This window comes from Vipera berus (genome assembly GCF_964194415.1).
Source record: "Vipera berus genome assembly, chromosome: 5".
In the NCBI taxonomy this organism is placed as follows: domain Eukaryota; kingdom Metazoa; phylum Chordata; class Lepidosauria; order Squamata; family Viperidae; genus Vipera; species Vipera berus.
This window is the reverse complement of record NC_138207.1, coordinates 2,797,711-2,823,355: the sequence shown is the minus strand read 5'-3', so window position 1 is coordinate 2,823,355 and position 25,645 is coordinate 2,797,711. Positions and strand designations below refer to the sequence as shown.

The following is a 25,645-nucleotide window of genomic DNA, read 5'->3' as shown; positions in this document are numbered from 1 at the left end:
TCCCTGAGGACTCAGGGCGGTTTACAGGGAATTAAAAATCCAAAATACAAAAATTAAGAACCAAATTAAAAAAGAAATTAAATTAACCCTGTAGTCAGTTAAAAAAAGAACCCCAAATTAAAAATTCCTCCTCAGTCTGGGCCCGAGAGCTCGAAGAGCCAGGTCTTCAGGCCCCGGCGGAATGATCGGAGGTCGGGGGCAGTCCTCAGCTCCACCGGCAGCTGGTTCCAGAGGGCAGGCGCTCCCACAGAGAAGGCCCTATCCCTGGGTGTCACCCGCCGGCAATCTCTCACCGGTGGAACCCTGAGCAGACCCTCCCTGTGGGAGCGCACTGGGCGAAGGGCGTTTGATGCCGGCAGCAGGTGTTCCCTCAAATAACCCGGACCCAGGCCATGTAGGGCTTTATAGGTGATAACCAGCACCTTGAATTTCACCCGGAGGGCAACCGGAAGCCAATGCAGCTCGCGGAGTAGAGGTGTTACATGGGAGTATCGGGAAACCCCCATTACAACTCGCGCGGCCGCATTCTGCACCAGTTGAAGCCTCCGAGTGGTCTTCAAGGGCAGCCCCATGTAGAGAGCGTTACAGTAGTCCAAACGGGAGGTCACAAGCGCATGAGTGACTGTGCGTAGGGCGTCTCGGTCCAAATAGGGACGCAACTGGCGCACCAGGCGAACCTGTGCAAAAGCCCCCCTGGTCACGGCTCCTATATGATCTTCAAAATTGAGCCGTGAATCCAGGAGGACGCCTAAGTTGCGAGCCCTATCAACGGGGGGCAACACCTCACCCCCCATCGTTAGAGGTGGAATAACATGGTTAACCCGAGACGCCAATATGCAGAGCCACTCAGTCTTGGCGGGATTGAGACGAAGCCTGTTTCTCCCCATCCAGACCTGGACCGCCTCCAGGCACCGGGACATCACGGAGAGGGCATCACTGGGTTGGTTTGGGGTGGAAAGAAAAAGTTGGGTATCATCAGCGTACTGGTGATACCCCACCCCAAAACCACGAATGATCTCACCCAGCGGCTTCATGTAGATGTTGAACAGGAGAGGCGAGAGAACCGACCCCTGAGGAACTCCACAAACGAGAGACCTCGGGGCGGATCTCTGCCCTCCTGTCAACACCGACTGCGAGCGGCCCTGGAGGTAGGAGGAGAACCACCGTAAAACGGTGCCTCCCACTCCCAACCCCCTGAGACGTCGCAGCAGGATACCATGGTCGATGGTATCAAAAGCCGCTGAGAGATCTAATAGGACCAGGACAGAGGAGCAGCCCCTGTCCCTAGCCCTCCAGAGATCATTCACCAGTGCGACCAATGCCGTCTCCGTGCTGTGTCCGGGCCTGAAGCCCGATTGGTACGGGTCCAGATAATCAGTTTCCTCCAGGAACATAGGGAGCTGATGCGCCACCACACTCTCAACAACCTTCGCCAGAAAGCGAAGGTTGGAGACTGGACGATAGTTGTTTAAAACAGCCGGGTCCAAAGCAGGCTTCTTGAGGAGGGGTCTCACCACCGCCTCCTTCAAGGCGGCAGGGAAGACACCCTCCTTCAAAGAAGCAGTTATTACTGCATGGAACCAGCCTCGTGTTCCCTCCCGAGCCGCATAAGCTAGCCAGGAGGGGCACGGATCCAACAAACAGGTGGTGGAGCTCAGTCTCCCCATGATCCTGTCCACATCATCAGGGGAAACAGGGTCGAACTCAGTCCAGATAACATGCTCAAGACCGCCTGATTCCTCCACATCAGACTCTGCCCAGTCAGAGTCCAGGCCGGTCCGGATCCGAGCGATTTTGTCCGCCAGATGATGACTAAACTCCTCGGCTCGTCCCTGCAAGGGATCCTCTCTCACCTCCTGACTAAGGAGGGAGCGAGTCACCCTAAACAGGGCGGCCGGGCGATTATCTGCGGATGCGACAAGGGCGGCAAAGTAGTTAGACTTCGCCGTCCTTATCGCCGCAAGATAAGACCTTATAAAGGTTCTTAACTGCAATCGGTCGGATTCGGATCGGCTGGATCTCCAACCGCTCTCTAGACCTCGTCTCCGACGCTTCATCTCCCGGAGCTCCACAGAGAACCATGGGGCCCAACGGGATCTGCGCCGAATCAGAGGTCGCATGGGTACAACGCAGTCGAGTGCCCTGGTGGCGGCCGTTTCCCAGGCCTCCACCAGAGCATCAACTGGGCTGTGGGTAAGGGTGATAGGTATCGGCCCAAGCGCCCTCTGGAACCCTCTATTCTATTCTATTCTATTCTATTCTATATTTATTCTATTCTATTCTATTCTATTCTATTCTATTCTATTCTATTCTATTCTATTCTATTCTATTCTATTCTATTCTATTCTATTCTATTCTATTCTTTCTCTGTTCTATTCATTTTATTCTATTCATTTTCCCTATTCTACTCTCCTCTCCTCTCCTCTCCTCTCTTCTAAAGAGACGGTACTTGGAGGGACAATTCTTGATCTGACGTGTAAGTTGGGAGGGAAGGAAATGCTTGCACTACATCTGCCTGTCAGGAGGTTGTCCAGGCCAGGAGAGGCAGGTCCCAAACACGCACATCCTCTGGAAAGGAGAGGCCACCAAGCCCAGAAAACGAGATTGTGGAGCCTGCGCTCTGAGGAATCACATGCTCTGTCCATGTGCTATGAGCGAGCGCCAATTTTGTGAAAGCTTTTTCCGTTGTGGTGCTTTTAATGATACACGCCCAACACCTAGTTCAGGGGTAGGCAACCTCGGCTCTTTTATGACTCATGGACTTCAACTCCCAGAATTCCTGAGTCAGCATAGCTGACTCAGGAATTCTGGGAGTTGAAGTCCATGAGTCATAAAAGAGCCGAGGTTGCCTACCCCTGACCTAGTTCTTAGAAGAATTTCCCAATGCACAAGAAAAAAGCACCGTGAGGGCGTTCAGATCAGGAAGAAACTTCTTCCCGATGGCATAACCTGATGGGCCACCTCAGCAGCTTCAAGACTTCCTGACTTCAACTCCCAGAATTCCTCATGCTGGCTGCGGAATTCTGGGAGTTGACACCCACAAGTCTTGACATCGCTGAGGTTGGACGTCTTTGCTCTAGAGCAGGGGTCTTCCAACTTGGCCCTTTTATGACTTGTGGACTTCAACTCCCAGAATTCCTCAGCCAGGCACGCAAGTCCGCAAGTCATGCAGGGGCCATAGTTCCCCCACGCTGGCTGAGGAATTCTGGGAGTTGAACTCCGCAAGTCATGAAGGGGCCAGAGTTCCCCCACGCTGGCTGAGGAATTCTGGGAGTTGAACTCCGCAAGTCATGAAGGGGCCATAGTTCCCCCACACTGGCTGAGGAATTCTGGGAGTTGAAGTCCGCCAGTCATGAAGGGGCCACAGTTCCCCCACACTGGCTGAGGAATTCTGGGAGTTGAAGTCCACAAGTCATGAAGGGCCCATAGTTCCCCCACGCTGACTCAGGAATTCTGGGAGTTGAAGTCCGCAAGTCATGCAGGGGCCATAGTTCCCCCACGCTGGCTGAGGAATTCTGGGAGTTGAAGTCCACAAGTCATGCAGGGGCCATAGTTCCCCCACGCTGGCTGAGGAATTCTGGGAGTTGAAGTCCACGAGTCATGAAGGGGTCACAGTTCCCCCACGCTGGCTGAGGAATTCTGGGAGTTGAAGTCCACAAGTCAGGAAAGGGCCAATTTTGAAGACCCCTGCTCTAGAACAATGCCACAGAAAGAGGGCAATGGACATTCTTTAGGGCACTGGCTCCCAACCTTTTCTATACCCCGGACCCCTAAAAGCTTCTGATATATTCTCTCACGTCTTATAAAAGTTCGAAATAAGGGCAACAAATTATGCATACACCGTACGATTTTGAAAACCCAAGTTTTCACACTCCCTGGGATATTGTCTCGCCCCCCCCCCCCCCGGTTGGGAACCCCTCGCTTTAGGGCACCAGAGGGCAGGAGAAGAGACAACGGGTGGAAAAACTGACCAAGGAGAGAAGCAACCTGGAACGAAGGAGAAACCTCCTGACCGTGAGGACAATTAACCCGTGGAACTCCTTGCCACCAGACATTGTGGGTGCTCCATCAGTTAAAGAGATTCAGACCGCGCAAAACTCATCCCCAACAGCCTGTGTGCCCGTCTTCAACCGTGATGGGGTCCAGGGCAGTAAAACATCCTGCAGCCAAAGAAGGCCCCACACCCATTTGCACCACTCAGGTGACCCTGAGGAGACGAGTAAAACCTCCAAGTGGCCTCAACAACTCTCTAAAAGGAGGTGAAGGACCAGCTTTCCTGCGAGGAGTGTAAATCCTTCCCTTCCCCACCATCCAGTCAGAACCGAAGAAGCTTCTTCCGTCAGAAGCGAAACGAAAAAAAAAACAAGACATTCCAGTTGCCTCTTGAAAAAGCACCTTGGTTGGACGCCAGATCCCACTTTTTTCTCACCTGCCCGCAAACACACACACACACACACACACACTCTGAAATGACTGCTACGTTTAAGGGGTTGGGGAGGAAAGCTTATGTGAGCTGGTAGTTCTGTCTATTCTGCCAACTGTCAGATTCCACAACGCCCATGGCTGCACTAACACAATGAGACGCCCGCACTTGGTATGTCAGAAGCACGCAATGTTTAAAGAGCACTTTTGAATATTGGGCCAGCAGCTGCAAAACACACACACACACACACACACACACACACACACACACAAAGCCCGTTGGGAGCAGGATAAAAGATAACGAACTAACCAACTTTTTACATTCAATAAACAGCGTTAATCATTAGCAAAATATTACTAGCGAATGCCACCAGCTTTGCAGGATACTTGAACAGCTGCACCTTCAAGTTTTTGGGCAGGTCACCCTACCTGCGTGGGGTCCAGGTTAGAGTACAGGTAACCCTTGATTTATGAGCCAGACCAGAGCCCAACATTTACGTGGCTAAGCAAAGCAGCTCTCGAGTGAACATTGCCCCATTTTACAACTTGTCTTGCCACCATTGTTAAGGGAATCTCTGCAGGTGTTAAGTTAGGACAGGTAATCCTGGATTGGCAGCAGTTCATTTAATGACTCATCAAAGTTACAAGGGCATTGAAAAAAGAGAGACTGAGGGCCAGTTTTTCACACCTGAGACCGTGGCAGCATTCCCCATGATCATATGATTAAAATTCAGATGCTTGGCAACTGACTCATTACCGCATTTATGAGTTGCAGTATCCCAGGCTCATCTGATCCCCTTTTGTGAGTTTCTGACAAGCAAAGTCAATGGGGAAGCCAAAGAAAAGAAGGACTAAAGGTGACATGATAGCAGTATTCCAGTATTTGAGGGGCTGCCCCAAAGAAGACGGGGGTCAAGCTATTGTCCAAAGCCTCTAAACAAGACATGTCAACGTATCGGAGCTTTTTCTTGCCACCAATGGGATAGGCGCGGTTTTGGGATGACGCATCCAGCCTGCGAGCCGGCAGTTTGACACCCCTGCTCTAAACAAACAGGATTAGAGGACTGGAGGCTAAAACATATAAGAAACGGTTGCTGGAATTGGGGATGTCTAGTTTAATGAAGAGAAGGACGAGGGGGGACAGGATAGCAGTCTTCCAGTATCTCAGGGGCTGCCCCAAAGAAGAGGGAGTCAAGCTCTTCTCCAAAGCGCCCGAAGGCAGGACAAGAAGCAACGGATGGAAACTCACCAAGGAGAGAAGCAACCTGGAACTAAGGAGAAACTTCCTGACAGTGAAGACAATTAGCCAGTGGAACAACCTGCCTCCAGAAGCTGTGGATGCTCCAACCCTGGAAGTTTTTAAGAACAGACTGGACAGCCGTTTGTCTGATATGGTATAAGGTTTCCTGAGTAGGGGGTTGGACTAGATGATCTCCAAGGTCCCTTCCAACATTAATATTATTATTATTATAAAGCTTTTATTCATAAAACATGAAACTCAGTCAACTGAACACTCAAATTGACTGGCACTAATGGTTGACACGGGTTGCTGCCAGCATCCTAGGTATCAACCAGGTATCTCCTTAAGATGTAAGATGTTCCGAGTAGCGCAGTTTTTTGTGGCTTTGCTGGAGTTATTGCAGGAAGCTGCAATTTCTTGATGTGTTTTGCAAAGGTTTTGGACATCATTCCCAGTGCCCGGATGACATTGGGTATCACTGTTACGCGTTTCATCCATAATCGCGCAGTTTCGATGGCCAGGTCGTGGTATTTCGTAATTTTTTACAGTTCTTTTTCTTTGACTCTGGCATCTCCTGGTACAGCGATATCAATCAACTGTATGCTTCGGTTCTCTGCTACTGCGATATCTGGAGCGTTGTGTTCCAAATGGCAATCTGTCTGTATTCGGAGGTCCCACAACTTTTTCCACCCTATGTTCCCACGACTTTTCGGTCACAGGCAAGTCGTATTTTTTACACAATGCCCAGTGGGTTAGTTTAGCAACTTGGTCGTGTCTAGCTTTGTAATCCGTTTGCGCGATTTTGCTGCACTCACATATGAAACGTGAAACAGTTTCAACTTTGTCGTTGCAAAGTCAGCACTTTCGATTGTCAGTAGATTTTTGTATCTTCGCTTTCATGGCATCATCATCATCATCATCATCATCATCATCATCATTATTATTATTATTATTATTATTATTATTATTATTATTATTATTATTATTAACCTGGAACTAAGGGGAGGACGATTAACTAGTGGAACTGCTTGCCACCAGATGTTGTGGGTGCTCCATCACTGAAGGCTTTTAAGAAGGGATGGGACTGCCATTTGTTCTGAAACGGTCTACTGCTTGAGCAGGGGGTTGGACTAGAAGGCCTCCAAGGCACCTTCCAGCTCTATTCTGATTCGATTCACTTAACAACCGTGTTATTACCTTAACAGCTGCGGGGATGCCCTTACGAACCGTGGCAAGAAAGATCATAAAATGGGGCAAACTCACTGAAGAAATGTCTCACCTAGGAACAGAAATTTTAGGCTCCGTTGCAAACAGTGCAAGAAAGTGAGAAAGCCATTGAAAGTCACTATGTCTGATTCTGGGTAGAGTATAGAAATAAACAGAAAATGAAACAGCCAACGTCATATAAAACCAATATAACAAAGTACAGTCACACCCCTGGTTTATGCAACCTGGGCCAGTTGCACCAGAGGCCAACCACACCATTCCTGTCCTTTGCACAATGTCCTTAAGCACACAGCACTGATGTAAATGCCCGGGTAGCACGGCAAGGCCTTGCACAGTGTCCTCTGCAGCCATCTTGTTTTTATACCAGCCGACATCTGTTTATTTAATGAATTTATAGGGCAACTGAATTTGACTCTGGTCCTTGTCAGAGGCTGGATCCCATACATATAAGTATTCCTCAACTTAGAAAAGCTGGTTTAGTAACGGTTCAAAGTTACGGCACTGAAAAAAGTGGCTTATGGCTGTTTTTCACACTTATGACCATACGACAGGGGTCTTCAAACTTGACCCTTTTATGACTTGTGGAATTCAACTCCCAGAATTCCTCAGCCAGCATGTCTGGCTGAGGAATTCTGGGAGTTGAAGTCCACAAGTCATGAAAGGGCCAAGTTTGAAGGCCCCTGCCATATGACTTATGACCAAGGTTGCAAAAGGGGATCACATGGTCCCAGGGGACTCCGCAACCGCCATAAATACGAACCAGCTGCCAAGCGTCGGAATTTGGATCGTGGGACTGTGGGGATGTTACAGCGCTCGCAAGTGTGAAAAAGGGTCCGAAGTCACTTTTTTTCTCTCAGCGATGTTGTAACACTGAGCAGTCACTAAGCTAAGCGTTGTAAGCCGAGGACTACCTGCGCGTGCCATATGGTAAACAATAAAACAAATACAGGCAGTCCTCGACTTACGTGAGCATTCCAAGTGACAACCGCACTGGGAAAAAAGTGAGTTAGGATGCTGCTACTGCTAAGCTTGTAAGCCGCCCTGAGTCTTCAGAGAAGGGCGGGATATAAATGAAATTAAAATAAAATAAAAAAATAAATTTTTTTTCACACAGCCAGGGCAGCATCCTCCAGGGTCACGTGATTCAAAAATTCAGAACTCTCGGCAATCGATTCATACTTATATGATGGTCGCAGCGACCTGGAAAGGGTATGTGTGTGTGTGACGTGATCTCCCCACTACTTTTGCGACCTCCTGACAAGCCAAAGGGAAGGGAAGCCAGATTCACTTTATAACACAAGCGTGACTAACTGCAGCGATTCGCTTAAGGGCGGTGGCAAGAAAACTCACTTTAAAAAAAAAGTTTCTCTTGGCACAAGAGAAACTTGGGGCTCCGTCTCGGTCGTAAGTCGAGGACTTGCGTGCGTGTGAGTGTGTGTGTGTGTGTTGAGAACACAATTAAAAATAGCAGCCCGAATTATAAATAAATGAAAAGAGCAGCCCAGAAGATTTCCTCCCCCCCTGCCCGTATTGTCCCACCCCGGGGAGGGGGGAGCGGGTTGGACCCATAAGTCTGCACCTGCCCTCCCCCCCCTCCACTTTAGGACCCCTCCCCAGCTCTGATGCAACATCCCTAAGAGCTACTTCACCCCCACGGCCGCCCAGAGGGCCCCCCCTTGACCTTTGACCCCCCCTCCCCGGCTCTTCCATCCACCCCGCTCCCCCCAAACCCGGTCGCCCTCCGCCCGGCTCCCCTCCCACCGCGAACCGGTTCCTGCCGCTGCCCTCCCCCCGCCCCAAAACAGAGCAGGCCCACTCCACACAACCCGCCCTGCGTCCCCCCCCAAAAAAGGGGGAGTCCTCCCGTTCCTCCCCCCCTCCCGGGGCGGCGTCCCCCTCCCCACCTGTGCCGCGCGGCGTCCCTCCTCGGCTCTTCACGCCCGAATCTTGCCAACGGGGCTGGGCTGAACAGGAAGTGCTCCCGGACGGACCCGACCGGAAGGGAACGCTGTTCGGCGCCTTATTCCGGGCGGAAACGGCGTCCCCCCGCGCCGGAAGTTCCGTTGGGAACTGGCCTCGGCTTGCTTTTCTCCACACGGTTGGAGGGCCCTGTTCTCGGGCTACCGACCCACCCCACCCCATTTACTATACAGGGATAAATTGAATCTTTTTTTAAACTTGGTTTTTAACTTTTGTATTTTTGGTTTTTAATTACCCTGTAAACCGCCCTGAGTCCTCCGGGAAAGGGCGGTATAGAAATGTAATAAAATAAATAAATAAAATAAATCACCCACCCACCCCCGCCCCCCCGGCCTGTGAAAGCAGAGCTCGCCTCCCGCTAATGGAGCGGCCCTCCCCAATCTGGTTCCTTCCGGGCGCGCGTTGCCATGGCAATGCATCTGCAAGGCACCGGGTTGGGGTAGGGTGCGAACTGGGCCAGCAACTGGGGTTAAGGAAATCGTGGTTCTGGGCGACCTCCCCCCCCCCCCGTCCCCGAACGCTGCCCTTTCTATATTTTGTTTTCTGTTGATGAAATTGTTGAAGGAAACATAATATGATAAGAATTGTCAATCTCACTTGAGCAGGGGGTCCGACTAGAAGACCTCCAAGGCCCCTTCCAACTGTTAACGCTAGCTGTCGATAAATAGTATGATTTACAATAAGAATTTTTCCTAGAGGGACATTGACACGGCTTTGTTCACTTCATGATGTCGCTCTTCTAATTCCCTACTGGGGAAAAAAGCCGATTTAAAAATCGGTAACGTTTTCCAGCTCTTGAGTTTTTGCAAATAACATAAAAGCACCTCCGCAGTTCAGGACAGAGATTTTTTTAATTAAAAGGATTCCAAGCAGCCTGTTATCGACAAAAGTCCCTTTGAAACAATTGGGGCTTTAAAAAAATAGATTTTTAAAAAATAAACAGTAATTTTATTTATTTGAAATATTTTTATGCTGTGTTTTACCATGACCACAATAACATTTCAAGCAATAATATATACATTTGTCGATTATGGTTCTTTTCAAAAAACAGCATGAAGATTGTATAGTATCATTTTGGCATCCGGATTTAAGATATAGATTTCTTGAATATTTTCAGAGCTACTGTGACTATAGAGGAATGTTATACCTGTCCTTCAACGTTACTTTTGGGAGAAGTGGAATATTAGCAGTCACTGCAATCAAAACCAAGTTAATAAATAAATAAGTAAGTAAGTAAGTGGAGAGAAAAGGTACACTTGATTTCTTAAAAACTTTCTCCAGATATTGACTGTGCCTTAAGCTACGTTTTATGCATCTATATGCAGGAAGCCCGTGCGCTGAAAAGCATTGGCAATCAAACCATCCTTTTGTGAGGATGAGTTTGCCAAGATTCAAGTCTTTCCATAGCCAGCAATTCCTTTTTTTTAAAAAAAAAAAAAAGAATATTGAGTTAATTTAAAAGCTGTTCCATAATATATATTTAACTGATAAGAAGACAAAAGGTGTGAATGCAATTCAATTTAGATGCACTCAGTAAAAAATATGAGGCAGCCACAGGCTACCTGACATGAGAAGATCCAACACTAAATGCAGTAAAAGTAGCCATCAACCCAGTGGTAGGTCAAGGATCTAGGGGCAAAGCGCTTCTTCAGATCCTGCAATCAGATCCTTTTTAACTGGATAGGACGATCACTTAAACATGAGCCAGCCGTGTGCGGGAGCAGCCAAAAAAGCTAATATGATCCTTGGTTGTATATAAACAAAACAATCGAATCAAAATCACGTGAAGGATTAGTACCGCTTTATGAAACCTTGGTAAGACCACACCTGGAATACTGCATCCAGTTTTGGTCACATTACGAAAAAGATGTTGAGATTTGGAAAATACTAATAAACCTTTATTGTCAAAGTACAACATGTGTACATTGAGATTAGCTGAGCCTCCCCCCGTGCTCTCTCCCCCCAACACACAGTGACAACAAACCCTCCATCCCACCACACTATGTGAACCAACCACACCACACACCGGCCTCCCAAGTCAATTCTGCATAAGATTATGTCCCATTTAAAAGCCTAACAGCCCACGGATAAAAGCTATTTTTCAGCCTGTTGGTACAGCTGGCTATATTCCTATATCTCCTACTGGATGGTAGGAGAGTAAAGAGATACCGTCCAGGGTGTGAGTCATCCCTGAGAATCTTCCTCACTCTTCCAAGGCAACGAGCCCTGGCGAGGTCATCCAGTGGTGTCAGGGGACAGCCCACAATGTCTTGTGCTGTGCTCACTACCCTCTGTAATACTTTCCTGTCCGCGGCTGTCAGACCAGCATACCAAACCACAATACCATACGAGAGGACGCTCTCTATGGTAGACCGGTAAAAGAGGGTCATTAGCTGTTGTTCTACCCTGTTCTTCCGCAAGATCCTAAGAAAGTGAAGCCTCTGTTGGGCCTTTCTAGCCACCTTGGTTGTGTTAACTTTCCAGGTCAGATCTTCACAGAGGTAGACTCCCAGAAATTTAAAGGAGGAAACTCTCTCTACACAGTCCTCCCTGATGTAAAGTGGGGCAGGTTCCTCCTTTTTTCTCCGGAAGTCTAACACCATCTCTTTCGGCTTGCCGATGTTTAGGTGCAAGTTGTTGTTACTACACCATATGGATAGTTTTTGTACCTCCGCCCTATATGCTGTCTCATCCCCACCTGTAATAAGACCCACCACAGTTGTATCATCTGCGAACTTGATTATCGCAGTGGATGGGTCAGATGATACACAAAAGGGCAAAAGAGAAAAAACTAAGATGATTAAACGCCTGGAGACCAAAACATATGAAGACCAGTTACAGGAACTGGGTATGACCAGTCTAGAAAAAAGGAGTAAAGGCTGACATGATAGCAGTATTCCAGTGTTCAATGGGCTGCCACAAAGAAGAGGGGGGGGGGTGTCAACCTATTTTCCAAAGCACCAGAAGGCAAGACAAGAAACAACAGATGGAAACTAATCCAGGAGAGAAGCAATTTGGAATTAAGGAGAAACTTCCTAACAGTGAGAGCGATTAACCAGTGGAACTGCTTGCCTCCAGAGATTGTAGGTTCACCATCACTGGAGGTTTTTATGAAAAGACTGGACAGTCCCTTGTCTGACATGGTATATTGAGCAGGGGGTTGGACTAGAAGACCTCCACGGTCCCTTCCAGCTCTATTCGGATTGATTGAAACCAAATCTCAGATTGTTTGCATGCAACAAATATGCTCTGAGTGTTGGTTTGAGGCATCCTTTCCAAATGCCTCAAACCAAATTGCTCCAGCAAATATCACTGTTAACTGCATCAAAGAGATGTGGATACAATTAAAGTTCGTCTGGTGCACCAGCTGCGACCCTATCTGGACCTGGATGCCTTGCGTACAGTCACCCATGCACTTGTGACCTCTCGTCTTGACTACTGCAACGCTCTTTACATGGGGCTGCCCTTGAGAACCACTCGGAAGCTTCAGCTGGTGCAGAGTGCAGCTGCATGAGTGCTTTTGGGGGTCTCCCGATACTCCCATATTACACCTCTGCTCCGTGAGCTGCACTGGCTTCCAGTTGCCTTCCGGGTGAAATTCAAGGTGCTTGTGATGACATACAAAGCCCTACATGGCGTGGGTCCGGATTACCTACGGGAGCACCTACTGCCAGCGTCAACATCCCTCCGTCCTGTGCGCTCCCACAGAGAGGGCCTCCTCAGGGTGCCACCGGTCAGAGAATGTCGGCTGGTGACCCCCAGGGGGAGAGCATTCTCGGTGGGTGCGCCAATCCTCTGGAACCGCTTACCAGCCGAAATCCGGATGGCCCCCGACCTTCGCTCCTTCCGGCGTGATCTAAAAACCTATCTATTCCAACAAGCCGACCTGGCCTGATGGATTTGGGTTTTAAAATTTTCTCACTTTATTGCTTTATTGTATTCTTACTTTATTGCTCTGTACACCACCCTGAGTCCTCCGGGAGAAGGGCGGTATATAAAACAAACAAACAAATAAATAATTAAAGTGAGCTTTGGAACAGAATGCCTGTTCAATGCATGGATGGATGGAAGTGTGGGGGAAAGGACACAGAAGGAAGCTTGTAAGGAACTGCAGAAGCCCCACCTTTTCTTCAAAAACAACTAATTGCCGTATACTTGGGCAAAATTCAAACACGTACAGTTTGGTGTACAGGTAATCCTCAACTTACGGCCACAATGGGCCCCAGAACTTCCTTTTCTAAGCAAGAGAGTCAAGTCAGCTTTACTCCATTTCACTACCTTTCTTGCCACAGCTGTTAAGCGAATCACCACAGTTGTTCAGTTAGTAACACGGTTGTTAAGTGAACCTGGCTTCCCCCCCAAAAGGGGGATCACATGAGGATGCTGCAGCCGTCCTAAATACGAGCCAGTTGCCAAGCGACTGAATTTTTGAGATTCTGCCATGGTCATTAAGGGTGAAAAACGGTCGTAACTAAGTCACTTTTTTGGGGGGGTGCCGTTGTAACTTTGAACCGTTGAAAGTCGAGGACTAACTGCATTCGCACCAGGGAGCCATTTTTTAATTTTTTTTTTTTTGCAGCTCGGCTTTCGCCATTGCGTTAAAAGCTAGCGTCTGGGCTCAGAATTTAAAATTTAAAAATAAAAATAGCCGTCATCCTGCAGACGAGATTTGAGCCAGGGCCGCAGACTGGAAAAAAAAACCAACCCCAAAAAACCCAGTGACAGCTCAAACTTACCCAGTCCAGCTTTTGGGCCTCTGGATCCTCTTTTTCATCTTCGGGGTCTGGATCTTTGGGGTCTTCCCCCGAGCTGATGGAGGGGGAAGGGGCCTTGGGCTCCCGCCACTGGGACCCTAAGCGCCCTGCTGCCAAACTGGGGGGGCTAAGAGGCTGCAGGGAGCAGTGGGGACACAGGTCCCCCTCCGCAGCCCCGGGAAACGGAGCCTCGCACAGCGCGCACCGCTTGGATTTCTGCCTGTGTTTGAGGGGTCTGTCCGACATGGTGGGCATATGGGACCAAAGGGGGCTCGGAGGCCAGGGGGACCCGGAGAAAGGGGGGGTGCAATTGGTGGGGCCTCCCTGCAGGCCCAGGGCTTAACGGTCTGTTAGGCAGGGCTAATGGTCTGTTAGGGGCTGGGCACCCAAAGCCCCCCAGGGGACGGGCCTGGCTAATTGCAAGGAGGTCTCTCAATGCTGCCAGGCTGGCGACCCTGGAGTTGGGCTCAAGCCGGTCCTGGGAAATGGAAGTTCAGGTCTGGGGTTGCAACTCTGAGGCTCCTCGTTGACACCCTCTGGTGGAGAGGAGGCCTGTAGTACTGGAGCACGTATCTCAGCGTTTATTTATTTACTAGTCGTCCTCCACTTAACGACAGTCCACCGTTCGAAGTTGCAACGGCACTGGGAAAAAAGCAACTTGGGACCGTGTTTCCTAGTTACGGTGCTTGCAGCATCCCCCGTGGGTCGCGTGATCAAAATTGGGAGGCTTGGCCACTGACTTGTATTTAGGACGGTTGCAGCAGGTCACGTGATCATCCCCTTTTGTGACCTTCTGACAAGCAAAGTCCACGGGGGAAGCCAGATTCCCTGGCTTACTAACCTAACAATTTCCTTGACAACGGTGGCAAGAAAGGTCCTAAAATGGGGTGAACTGCATTTAACAATTGCCCCATTTAGCAAGGTGGGGACCCTTTGAGAGCTGAATGCAATGAAATCTCATTTTAATGTATGCTGATTAGTGTACATATAAAGTGACAATAAAGTTATTCTATTCTATTCTAAATTTTATATTCTATTTCTATTCTATTCTGTTCTGTTCTATTCTTATTCCCTATTCTATTCCATTCGATTCCTTTTTGCTATTCTATTCTATTCTATTCTATTCTATTCTATTCTATTCTATTCTATTCTATTCTATTCTATTCTATTCTATTCTATTATTTCTTTTTATATTCTATTCTATTTTGTTCTATTCCTTTTTTAATATTCTATTCTATTCCATTCCATTCTATTCTATTCTAAATTCTATTCTAAATTCTATTCTATTCTATTCTATTCTATTCTATTCTATTCTATTCTATTCTATTCTATTATTTCTTTTTATATTCTATTCTATTCTATTTTGTTCTATTCCTTTTTAAATATTCTATTCTATTCTATTCTATTATTCTATTCTATTCTATTCTATTCTATTCTATTCTATTCTATTCTATTCTATTCTAATTCCTTTTTTAATATTCTATTCTATTCTATTCTATTCTATTCTATTCTATTCTATTCTATTCTATTCTATTCTATTCTATTCTTTTTATATTCTATTCTATTTTGTTCTATTCCTTTTTTTCTATTCTATTCTATTCTATTCTATTCTATTCTATTCTATTCTATTCTATTCTATTCTATTCTATTCTATTCTATTCTATTCTATTCTATTCTATTCTATTCTATTCTATTCCCAATTCCACTCCACTCTACTCTATTTCTATGGAAATTCTAGTCCCGTCTCCCAGCTGTGGCCATAAGTGAAGGACTGCCGGCATTCTAGGTATTTACAGGTATAGCAGCCACCTGTAAAAGGCTTTACAGAGGCAGGCCTGGTAGGGCAGCTTAGCCAAAGCACGAGTTTTTCTCTCTCTCATTTGGGCCTCAAAATAACTCTGCTTAAGCACAAGGACTTATCTTTGACCGTTAGTAAGATGTCCACAGTAGGAAGATCACCCTCGGGAGACCAGCGTGTCTGTGTGTGAATTCCTCCTCCTCAACTTTTAATTACATGAAGATAAGCAATTATCAGTTGCTAAATTCCTGACGGAGGAGGCAGGAAGTAACTTGATTCTGATCATTTGCAATGGAAAGTATGAACGTGGACCGCAGAAATTTCTGACTCGCTTTGCAGTTATCTCCTTGCCAGATTAAATAAGCCTTTAGATGATTTGGAATCTGATAGCTAAGATAACAAGGCGTTTTCTCGCCCACCACGAACATTTCTCTTCCATGATGAAGTCGGCTAGAAACCCACTCTCCGATGAGGGAGAATTATTTTCCACCATAGATTTAGAACAAAAATCGCTTCCAAGCCGGATTTATAGAACAGTTAACCATCCTGGTTCCAATTATAATTTGGATGCTCGTGGCAAAACAGAGTCTGTCTCTTTGCATGGATGGGTTTTGGCTTAGGGTGCTGTGTGAAAAAAAAATGTCAACTCGGCATACAGATAGTCCTCGCCTTACAACGACAGAGGCCAGAGTTTCTGTCGCTTAAGTGAGACCTTTATTGAGTTTTACTTCATTTTACCACTTTTCTTGCCAGAAGGGTTAAGTTAATCACTGCAGTTGTCAAGTTTGTAACGCAGTAAGTCTGGGTTCCCTGTTGTCTGTGGGAAGGTTGCAAAAGGGGGGGGGGAAATCACGTGAATCTAGGACGCTGTGACCGTCATAAATACAAACCAGTTGACAAGCCTCTGAACTGTGATATAATGGGACCATGGAGATGGTGTAATGATGGTGTGAAAAATGGTGATCAGTCACTTTTTTTCGGGGCTATTGTAAGTCTGAACAGTGGTGAGTTGAGGACTACCTGTGTATTTGGGTTTGGCTAGTCTAAGTGCAATGAAGAGCAAAAAAGATGATTGGGGGACTGGAGGCTAAAACATATAAAAACTGTTGCTGGAATTGGGTAGGTCTAGTTTAATGAAGAGAAGGACGAGGGTTGACATGACAGCAGCCTTCCAATATTTGAGGGGCTGCCACAGAGAAGAGGAGGGGGTCCACCTATTCTCCAAGGCAGGACAAGAAGCAATGGATGGAAAATTTGATCAAAAAGAGATTTACCTAGAACTAAGGAGAAACTTCCTAACAGTGAGGACAATTTACCAGTGGAACAGCTTGCCACCAGAAATCGTGGGCGCTCCAACACTGGAGCAGACTAGACGGTCACTTGTCTGAAATGGTATAGGTTCTCCTGCTCGAGCGGTGGGCTGGACTAGAAGACCTCCAAGGTCCCTTCCTGCTCCTATTCTATTCTATATTAGTGGGAGAGATTCTCGTCTGTCATTTCAGAATTTGTCGGCTCACATTGTCTGTTCTATTCCGTTTGGCATCAAGCAATTTGGAACAACAGCCCTTCCTGTTCTTCTTTTCCAGAAGAAAAGATTGAAGGAATATATGGGAATATTTCCAGAAGGGAGAGAGCAACTTACAGGAGATAGTCAGGAATGGGAGTCATGTAAAAACACGCAGGGATTCATAATGCAAGGTATTATAACTCACTGAGATTTCAAAATGCAGGAACAGATTGAGACACGTGCAGTGTGTGGATTTGCAAGGATAAGGGTAACGCTTGTCAACAACTGTATTTAAATGATCAGATCTGGCTCCCATGTGCAGATGTCACCAAGCACAGGGAGCAACACAAGAGGGAAATTATTTATGCAACGAACAAGTTCTCCATTTCAAGAAGAACTGTGCTGGAGTTCTCTTTATGTACAAAACAGCAAAAGCAGGAGTCAGGTCCCTTAAAAAGGTCACTTGGAAACTATATTTTTTACAATGGACTATATACACTTATATACATGCGCGTGCAAGCACACAGAGAGGAGTGAGGAAGGGAAACGAAGCATATAATCCTGCTTCTTTGGGAATCTTTAAAACAAAGGCCGTTCTTCTTTGAACTTGCAGTCGGCTTTAGTAGAAAAAGCAGCCAAAGACGACAGCGACGCAGAAGAGGCTTTCCTGGGGAGACCAAAAGAAGGGTTGTGAGTGAAACTGCAACTGATGACTGCTGGACTTCAACTCCCAGAATTCCTCAGCCAGCATGGGGGAACTATGGCCCCTTCATGACTCGTGGAGTTCAACTCCCAGAATTCCTGAGCCAGCATGGCTCAGCTTGGAAACCTCTCCCTTTCCCCTCAGCTTGGCTGGCTCAGGAATTCTGGGAGTTTATTTATTATTTATTATTTGGATTTATATACCGCCCCTCTCCCAAGGGACTCGGGAGTTGAAGTCCACGAGTCATGAAGGGGCCTAGGCCTAGGCCAGGGGTAGGCAACCTCGGCTCTTTTATGACTCGTGGACTTCAACTCCCAGAATTCCTCAGCCAGCATGGCTCAGCTTGGAAACCTCTCCCTTTCCCTTCAGCATGGCTGGCTCAGGAATTCTGGGAGTTGAAGTCCACGAGTCATGAAGGGGCCTAGGCCAGGGGTAGGCAACCTTGGCTCTTTTATGACTGGTGGACTTCAACTCCCAGAATTCCTCAGTCAGCGTAAGGGAACGATGGCCCCTTTGTGACTGGTGGACTTCAACTCCCAGAATTCCTCAGCCAGCATGGTAGAAGTATGGCCCCCTTCATGACTGGTGGACTTCAACTCCCAGAATTCCTCAGCCAGCATGGTAGAAGTATGGCCCCCTTCATGACTCGTGGACTTCAACTCCCAGAATTCCTGAGCCAGCATGGCTCAGCATGGAAACCTCTCCCTTTCCCCTCAGCATGGCTGGCTCAGGAATTCTGGGACTTGAAGTCCACGTCATAAAAGAGCCAAGGTTGCCTACCCCTGGCCTAGTTATTTCTTTCTTTTTGCTCCCCCCCCCCAGCAATTTATTACTTTTCCCATTCTGCATCCTTCATCGTTAATCCTATTAAAATTTAGATTACAAATGTTAATAACTGTCCTTTCTGGTTATGTTGCAAAATTCTTACACATACAGGTAGTTCTCGAGATACGACGGTGGGGTTAATATGTTGCAGTAGTTATGAAAGTTTATCCAAAATGTTTACATAATAGTGACAGCGATTAATATTTATATGTTACTTATGTGTAAGGGTGTAGGTCTGTACGTATGTTGTATATACTATGTTTTAAATGTGTGTTAGGTATGTGTACACTTTGAGAGCAAGCAACTAAATTTCATTTTTAATGTGTGCCGTTGTGCCCACAGGAAAAAAAATGACAATAAAGGTTATCTAATCTAATTAAAAATAAACATGATGTATTGTTTGTTTTGATATAAAAAGATTTTACTTTTTTTTTTTTTTGCAGAGGTCGTTAAGCAAACGTGGGGATCCTTAACTGGGGACCCACTGTTTGCTACGGGTGCAGTTTTGTTGAAAATTGGAACCCACCGCGCTACTAACTTAACGGCTGCAGTGATTCAGTTAACAATCGTGGAGAGAAAGGTCGTCAAATGGGGCAAAGGTCATTCAACAGATGTCTCGCTTAACGACATAAATGTTGGGTTATAAGTTGAGGACTACCTATAGAGACCTAGGTCAGACTGACACACACTCCCTCTGATACGCACACATTTTAACAGCGACCTGGTGAAGAACATTGGTTAAAAAAAGAGAGAGAGAGAGAAAAAAAACTAAAAAACTCACATTGATGAAAACATCCTGAGCGTAGTTATCAGTGTCAGCATCCCAGAAACAGCGAGCAGCCATGCTAAAATAAAAAATAAAAATAGGACACTAGTTGGTAAAAAGACGAAGTACAGGTAGTCTTGACTTACACCAGTTGGTTTGGTCACTGGTTCGAAGTTATAAGGGCGCTGAAAAATGGGATGACTGTTTTTCACACTTACCGTCAAGGTCAGGTGATCAAATGCACAGGTATAGTAATATAGGTGGTACCTTGCTCAATAGTAGTAACTGTGAGAGGGATCTCGGAGTCCTAGTGGACAATCCCTTAAATAGGAGCCAGCCGTGTGCTGCAGCTGCCAAAAAAGCCAACACAGTGCTGGGCTGCATTAACAGAGGGATAGAATCAAGATCACGTGAAGTCTTAATACCACTTTACAAGGCCTTGGTAAGGCCACACTTGGAATACGGCATCCAGTTTTGGTCACCACGATGTAAAAAAGATGTTGAGACTCTGGAAAGAGTGCAGAGAAGAGCAACAAAGATGACTGGAGGCTAAAACATATAAGGAACGGTTACAGGAATTGGGTATGTCTAGTTTAATGACGAGATGGACCAGGGGTGACGTGATAGCAGTAGTCCCAAGATCTCAGGGGCTGCTCCAAAGAAGAGGGAGTCAAGCTCTTCTCCAAAGCGCCTGAAGGCAGGAAAAAGAAGCAACGGATGGAAAATAGTCAAGGAGAGAAGCAACCTAGAACTAAGGAGAAACTTCCCGACAGTTAGAACAATTAACCAGTGGAACTCCTTGCCTCCAGAAACTGTGGATGCTCCAACACTGGAGGTTTTTAAGAAGAGACTGGACTGCCCTTTGTCTGAAATGGTATAGGCAGGGTTTCCTGCCCGAGCAGGGGGTTGGACTAGATGACCTCCAAGGTCCCTTCCAACTTTATTATCATATTATTATCAGAACTGAGCTGCTTGGCAACTGGCTCATACTTGTGATGGTGGCCATGTCTCCTGGGGTCACGAGATCCTCTTTTGTGACCTTCTGACAAGCAAAGACAATATGGGTGGGGGGGAAGCAGATTCATTTGACTAACTATATTACTAACTTAACAGCCATAGTGATTCGTTTAACCCAGGGGTAGGCAACCTTGGCCCTTTTATGACTCGCGGACTTCAACTCCCAGAATTCCTGATCCAGCATGGGGGAACTATGGCCCCCTTATAACTTGTGAACTTCAACTCCCAGAATTCCTGAGCCAGCCATGCTGAGGGGAAAGGGAGAGGTTTCCATGCTGAGCCATGCTGGCTCAGGAATTCTGGGAGTTCAAGTCCATCAGTCATGAAGGGGCCATAGTTCCCCCCCATGGTGGCTGAGGAATTCTGGGAGTTGGTCTGCGAGTCATAAAAGAGCCAAGGTTGCCTACCCCCTGACTTAACCAGCGTGGCAAGAAAAGTGGTCAAAGGTGGGCAAATTACCCCAAAGCTGCCTCGCTAAACGACAGAAATTTGGGGCTCAGTTGTGAGCGTAACAAGAGGACTCCCTGTCGTGTTACCGATATCTGATCTTGTGCACGGCAAGTGAAGAATTTTCCTAAGCTGCCTTGGCTGTGTTTTCAAACAGCAATACGAAAAATGTTAGTCACCTAATATAAAAAGGATGGAAATGTGAAGTGACAAATTCTGAAATGACAGAAGAGAATCTCTCCAACTAATATAGAATAGAACAGGAGCTGGAAGGGAGCTTGGAGGTCTTCTAGTCCAACCCCTTGCTCAAGCAGGAAGCCCCATGCCATTCCAGACAAATGGTGGTCCAGTCTCTTCTTAAAAACCTCCAGTGATGGAGCGCCCATGATTACTGGTGGCAAGCTCTTCCACTGGTTAATTGTCCTCACCGTCAAGAAGTTTCTCCTTAATTCCAGGTTGCTTCTCTCTTTGGTCAGTTTCCAACCGTTGTTTCTCGTCCTTCCATCTGGTGCTCTGGTGAACAACCTGGCCCCCTCCTCTTTGTGGCAGCCCCTCAAATACCGGAACGCTGCTATCATGTCTCCCCTCTTTCTTCTTTCCTTTAGACTAGCCAGACCCAAGTCCTGCAGCCGTTCTTCGTATGTTTTAGCCTGCAGGCCTTGGATCATCTTAGTTGCTCTTCTCTGCACTTTTTCCAAACTCCCAACATCTTTTTTGTGTTATGGTGACCAAAACTGGCTGCAGGATTCCAGGTGTGGCCTCACCGGCTATCCAGATCCTTCTACAGAGAAGAACAACATAGGTGGTCCTCAACTTATAACAGCTGAGCCCAACGTTTCTGTATCTAAGTGGGACGGCTGCTAAATGAGTTCTCCCCATTTTAAGACCTTTCTCGCTACACGTGTTCAGCGAACCCTGCAGTTGTTCAGTTGGCGACACGGTTGTTAAGAGAATCTGGCTTTGCCCCATTGATTTTTTTGCTTGTCAGGAAGTCGCCAAAGGTGATCACGGGACACCTCCCCCCAGGGACGCTGCGACCGTCGTAAGTACGAGCCAGTTGGCGAGTGTCTGAATTTTGATCACGTGACCACGGGGGAAGGCTGTGACGGTCGTAAGTGTGAAAAACCGTCCTAAGTCATTTTTTTCGGTGCCGTTGTAACTCCAAACGGTCACTACACGAACTGACATGTAACCAGCATGACCGAAGAGTCCAAAGTGAGGGCAATAGTTTTAACTGAAGTGGAACTTACTTCACTCCCTCGCCTCTTTGTTCCCCGATCACTACTTGCACCACTATTTTGTATCGGTGCAATCCTTTCTCTGAAAAAGAGTGCAAAGAAAAAAAAAATTAATTGGAAAATGTTTTACAGATGGCGTGCGACGCCGGTGAGACTAAGCAAAAAAATGTTTAAGAACACCTCAAACAACTGTTGGAAATGCAAACAAAAACCAGGTACCTATTACGACATCTGGTCGACCTGACCTAAAGCAAAAAAGATTTTGGGTTAAAATACACTTATGGTTGGAGAAGATGACTAAAAAACAAATAAGACATTAAACCAGAATGTTTTTTGTTAGGAATAATAGGAGCCAATTACGAGAAAGATTGCAGGTATCTAATACTACGTGTACTGACGGCAGCAAGAATTGTATTTGCCCAGCGTTGGGAAAATGAAAACTTATCAACTGAAGAAGTATTAATTAAGAAAAACTTAAAGAGTGTGCAGAAATGGATAGACTGACTTTAAAGATTAAAGAGGAAGAAGACTCGTTGTGCTTTAGAACATGGGATAATTTCTACCAGTGGCTAGAAAAACGAGTCAGAGAGAAAGGAACGTGCTATGTAATTTTGAATATATATTAGTAAGAAAGGCTATTGAGTAATTAACATATTGTTTATGATAATTATCTATATCTATTGCTGTTAGTTAAATACATGTAGCCAGACACTATGCTGTTTGCTAAATATTGAAAATGTTATTTGGGAAAACCGCAACCCCAACTTTAACCCCAACCCCAATCCTAATCCTGATAGCACCTTATCCTTTACCCTATAAAAACTAATAAAATCTATCTATCTATCTATCTATCTATCTGTCTGTCTGTCTGTCTGTCTGTCTGTCTGTGTATCTGTCTATCTGTCTATCTATCTACAGCAGGGGTGTCAAACTCAATTTCATTGAGGGCCGCATCAACATTGCGGTTGCCTTCAAGGGGCCGGGTGGGTATGGCCAGGGTGGGCGTGGCCTACTGGGTGGGCGTGGCTAGAGTGCGTATGGCCTACTGGGTGGGCGTGGCCAGCTCTACATCGTTCGCATCAAGGGTGCCTATGGGGGCCTGGGCAGGAGTGGGACAGATCTGAGGGTCTCTGGCAGGAGGAGGGTCTCTGGGCCAGGGCCAAGGCAGAGGGGGCCGTTCCCTCACTGTTTCCAGGAGGGCTTCGCGGGCCGCATGAAGCCACTTCGTGGGCCGGATCCGGCCCCCGGGCCTTGTGTTTGACATGTCTGATCTACAGTATCTATTTATCTATCTATCTATCTATCTATCTATCTATCTATCTATCTATCTATCTATCTATCTATCTATCTATCTATCTATCTATCTATCTTTGTTGTTGTTAGCTGCAAAGTCATGTCCGACCCATCATGACCCCATGGACAACGTTCCTCCAGGCCTTCCTGTCCTCTACCATCTTCTGGAGTATCTGTCTATCTATATAAAAAGAAAAATTAATTGGGATTAAAACACAAGTCCTCAGCCCAGGACGACGTTAACGCTGGGTAGGCAGGTGGACCTAAAGACCTTTCAGTCTGTCGCGGATTAACTCAGATAAGACTTTGGTTCGGCCTCCGATCTCCTCCGGGTTGTACTGCACGTTGGCCAACTCCTCCTTCAGGATTTCCCGGATGCAATCTTTCACCATGGAAGAACGGAACCTAAGAGAAAAGAAATAAAAAAAGAAAGGAAAAAAAGAGAGAAATAACAGTCTTGGGGTCTGGCACAGGTAGGAAAGCTGGAGGTTGCAAACTCTGGCTTCAGAAGATCTGTGTCCCTAGAAAACAGGCAAACACCAATTGGCCGTAAGCGTGAGGACTGGTGGCTAAGTCGAGGACCACAGCCAGAGATTTACCAAGAACGTTTCCCCAAAAGGCAGAGCTGCACCCTTTTTTGTGCGTCTAAATTCCCCCCCCCCGTTTCATCCACAATCCCCCGAAAATACAACCCCCCCTTTCAATAGCTCTCCTTTAATGTTTTTTTTTGCCCTTGTGCAAATTCTATAATAAAGGGCTTCTGATTTTGGAGAAGAAACAGCTTCTAGGGAACGGCCAAGTTGCATGCAGGTGGTCCTCAACGTACGGCCGCAACGGAGCCCAACATTCCTGTTGCTAAGCGAGAAAGTTGAGTGAATTTTGCCCCATTTTACGACACCTTGCAGTTTTTTAAGGGAGTCACTACAGTTGTTCAGTTCAAATCAAGTCAAGTCAAGCTGGCTGGGTGAATTTGGGGCCAATCGTCAGGAGACGGTGAGTTCTAGTCCCGCCTTAGGCACGAAAGCCGTCTGGGTGACTTTGGGCCAATCGCCAGGAGACGGAGAGTTCTAGTCCCGCCTTAGACATGAATGCCAGCTGGGTGACTTTGGGCCAAGCCAGGAGACGGAGAGTTCTAGTCCCGCCTTAGGCACGAAAGCCGTCTGGGTGACTTTGGGCCAATCGCCAGGAGACGGAGAGTTCTAGTCCCGCCTTAGACATGAATGCCAGCTGGGTGACTTTGGGCCAATCGCCAGGAAAGGGAGAGTTCTAGTCCCGCCTTAGGCATGAATGCCAGCTTTGGGTCAGTCCTTCTCTCTCAGCCCAACCTACCTCACAGGGTTGTTGTGGGGAAAACAGGAGGAGGAAAGCGTGCTGGATACCTTTGCCGTTTTGCGTTGTTTATTTATTTATTTATTTAGAAAATGTATTTTAAAAGCAATGAAATGAAATGCGAAAAGGAGCAGATTGTGAGGTCGGGAAAGCAAAGTCCGACGACCAGGCTTCCCACCATGCCCCGCGCCGGCCTACCTCGCAGGGCTGTCGTAGGAGCAAAGGAGCAAAAAGGGGAGCATGGGAGAGCGGGCTGACCTGTGGTGGAAGGCCGGGCGCAGGTGGTAGGCCCGGGCGGGGCTGGGGGCGCTGCTCTGCCGGGCCAACGGCGTCTGGGTCGGGGTGGGCGTCAAGGGCGGCGCCGGTTCCGCCATGGCAGCGGCCGCTTGGCTGGAGACAGCGTCCCTACGGCGTTGCTAGGGCGACGACGCCCCGAACTTCCGGTTCCTGCTCTTTCGTTCCGCCGAGACTTTTTTCCTGAACGTCACTTCCGATGATAAAGCTTCGCCACGTACCAAGCACCTCGACCAAGGAGGGCAGCGGTGCCGCTCTAGCCCGCCTCATGTCTATAATGCTCAAGGGCCAGAGATAGCTAAGAATAGAGATAGGAAAGTGAAGAGTCGCCTTCCTTTCCTGGAATAGAATAGAATAGAATAGAATAGAATAGAATAGAATAGAATAGAATAGAATAGAATAGAATAGAATAGAATAGAATAGAATAGAATAGAATAGAATATGGAATAGGAATAGGAATGGATGGAAACTAGTAAAGGAGAGAAGCAACCTAGAACTAAGGAGAAATTTCCTAACAGTGAGAACAATTAACCAGCGGAACAACCTGCCTCCAGAAGCGATGAGTGCTCCAACACTGGAAGTTTTTAAGAAGAGCCTGGACAGCCATTTGCCTGAAATGGTATAGGGTTTCCTGTCTGAGCAGGGGGTTGGACTAGATGACCTCCAAGGTCCCTTCCAACTTCTTCTTCTTCTTCTTCTTCTTCTTCTTCTTCTTCTTCTTCTTCTTCTTCTTCTTCTTCTTCTTCTTCTTCTTCTTCTTCTTCTTCTTCTTCTTGTTATTATTATTATTATTATTATTATTATT

At 46.9% G+C, this 25,645-nt stretch overlaps 1 protein-coding gene across 2 annotated transcripts in view; it reads right to left on the bottom strand.

Moving 5' to 3' along the window:
* LOC308669031 (choline-phosphate cytidylyltransferase A) overlaps positions 1–25,022 on the bottom strand; it is a 43,950-nt gene extending 18,928 nt beyond the window's left edge. Inside the window, exons 1-4 of one of the 2 annotated variants that reach the window (XM_081329473.1) lie at positions 24,805–25,022; positions 23,489–23,622; positions 21,937–22,006; positions 19,238–19,301 (exon numbers count right to left, since the gene is read on the bottom strand). In XM_081329473.1, the coding sequence (XP_081185599.1) occupies positions 19,238–19,301; positions 21,937–22,006; positions 23,489–23,622; positions 24,805–24,920 (384 nt within the window). In that variant the 5' untranslated portion in view covers positions 24,921–25,022. Of the gene's footprint in view, positions 1–8,793; positions 8,875–19,237; positions 19,302–21,936; positions 22,007–23,488; positions 23,623–24,804 lie in introns of those variants that run through there. The other variant, XM_081329472.1, reaches the window with a different exon arrangement.
* Between the last annotated feature and the right edge of the window lie 623 nt (positions 25,023–25,645).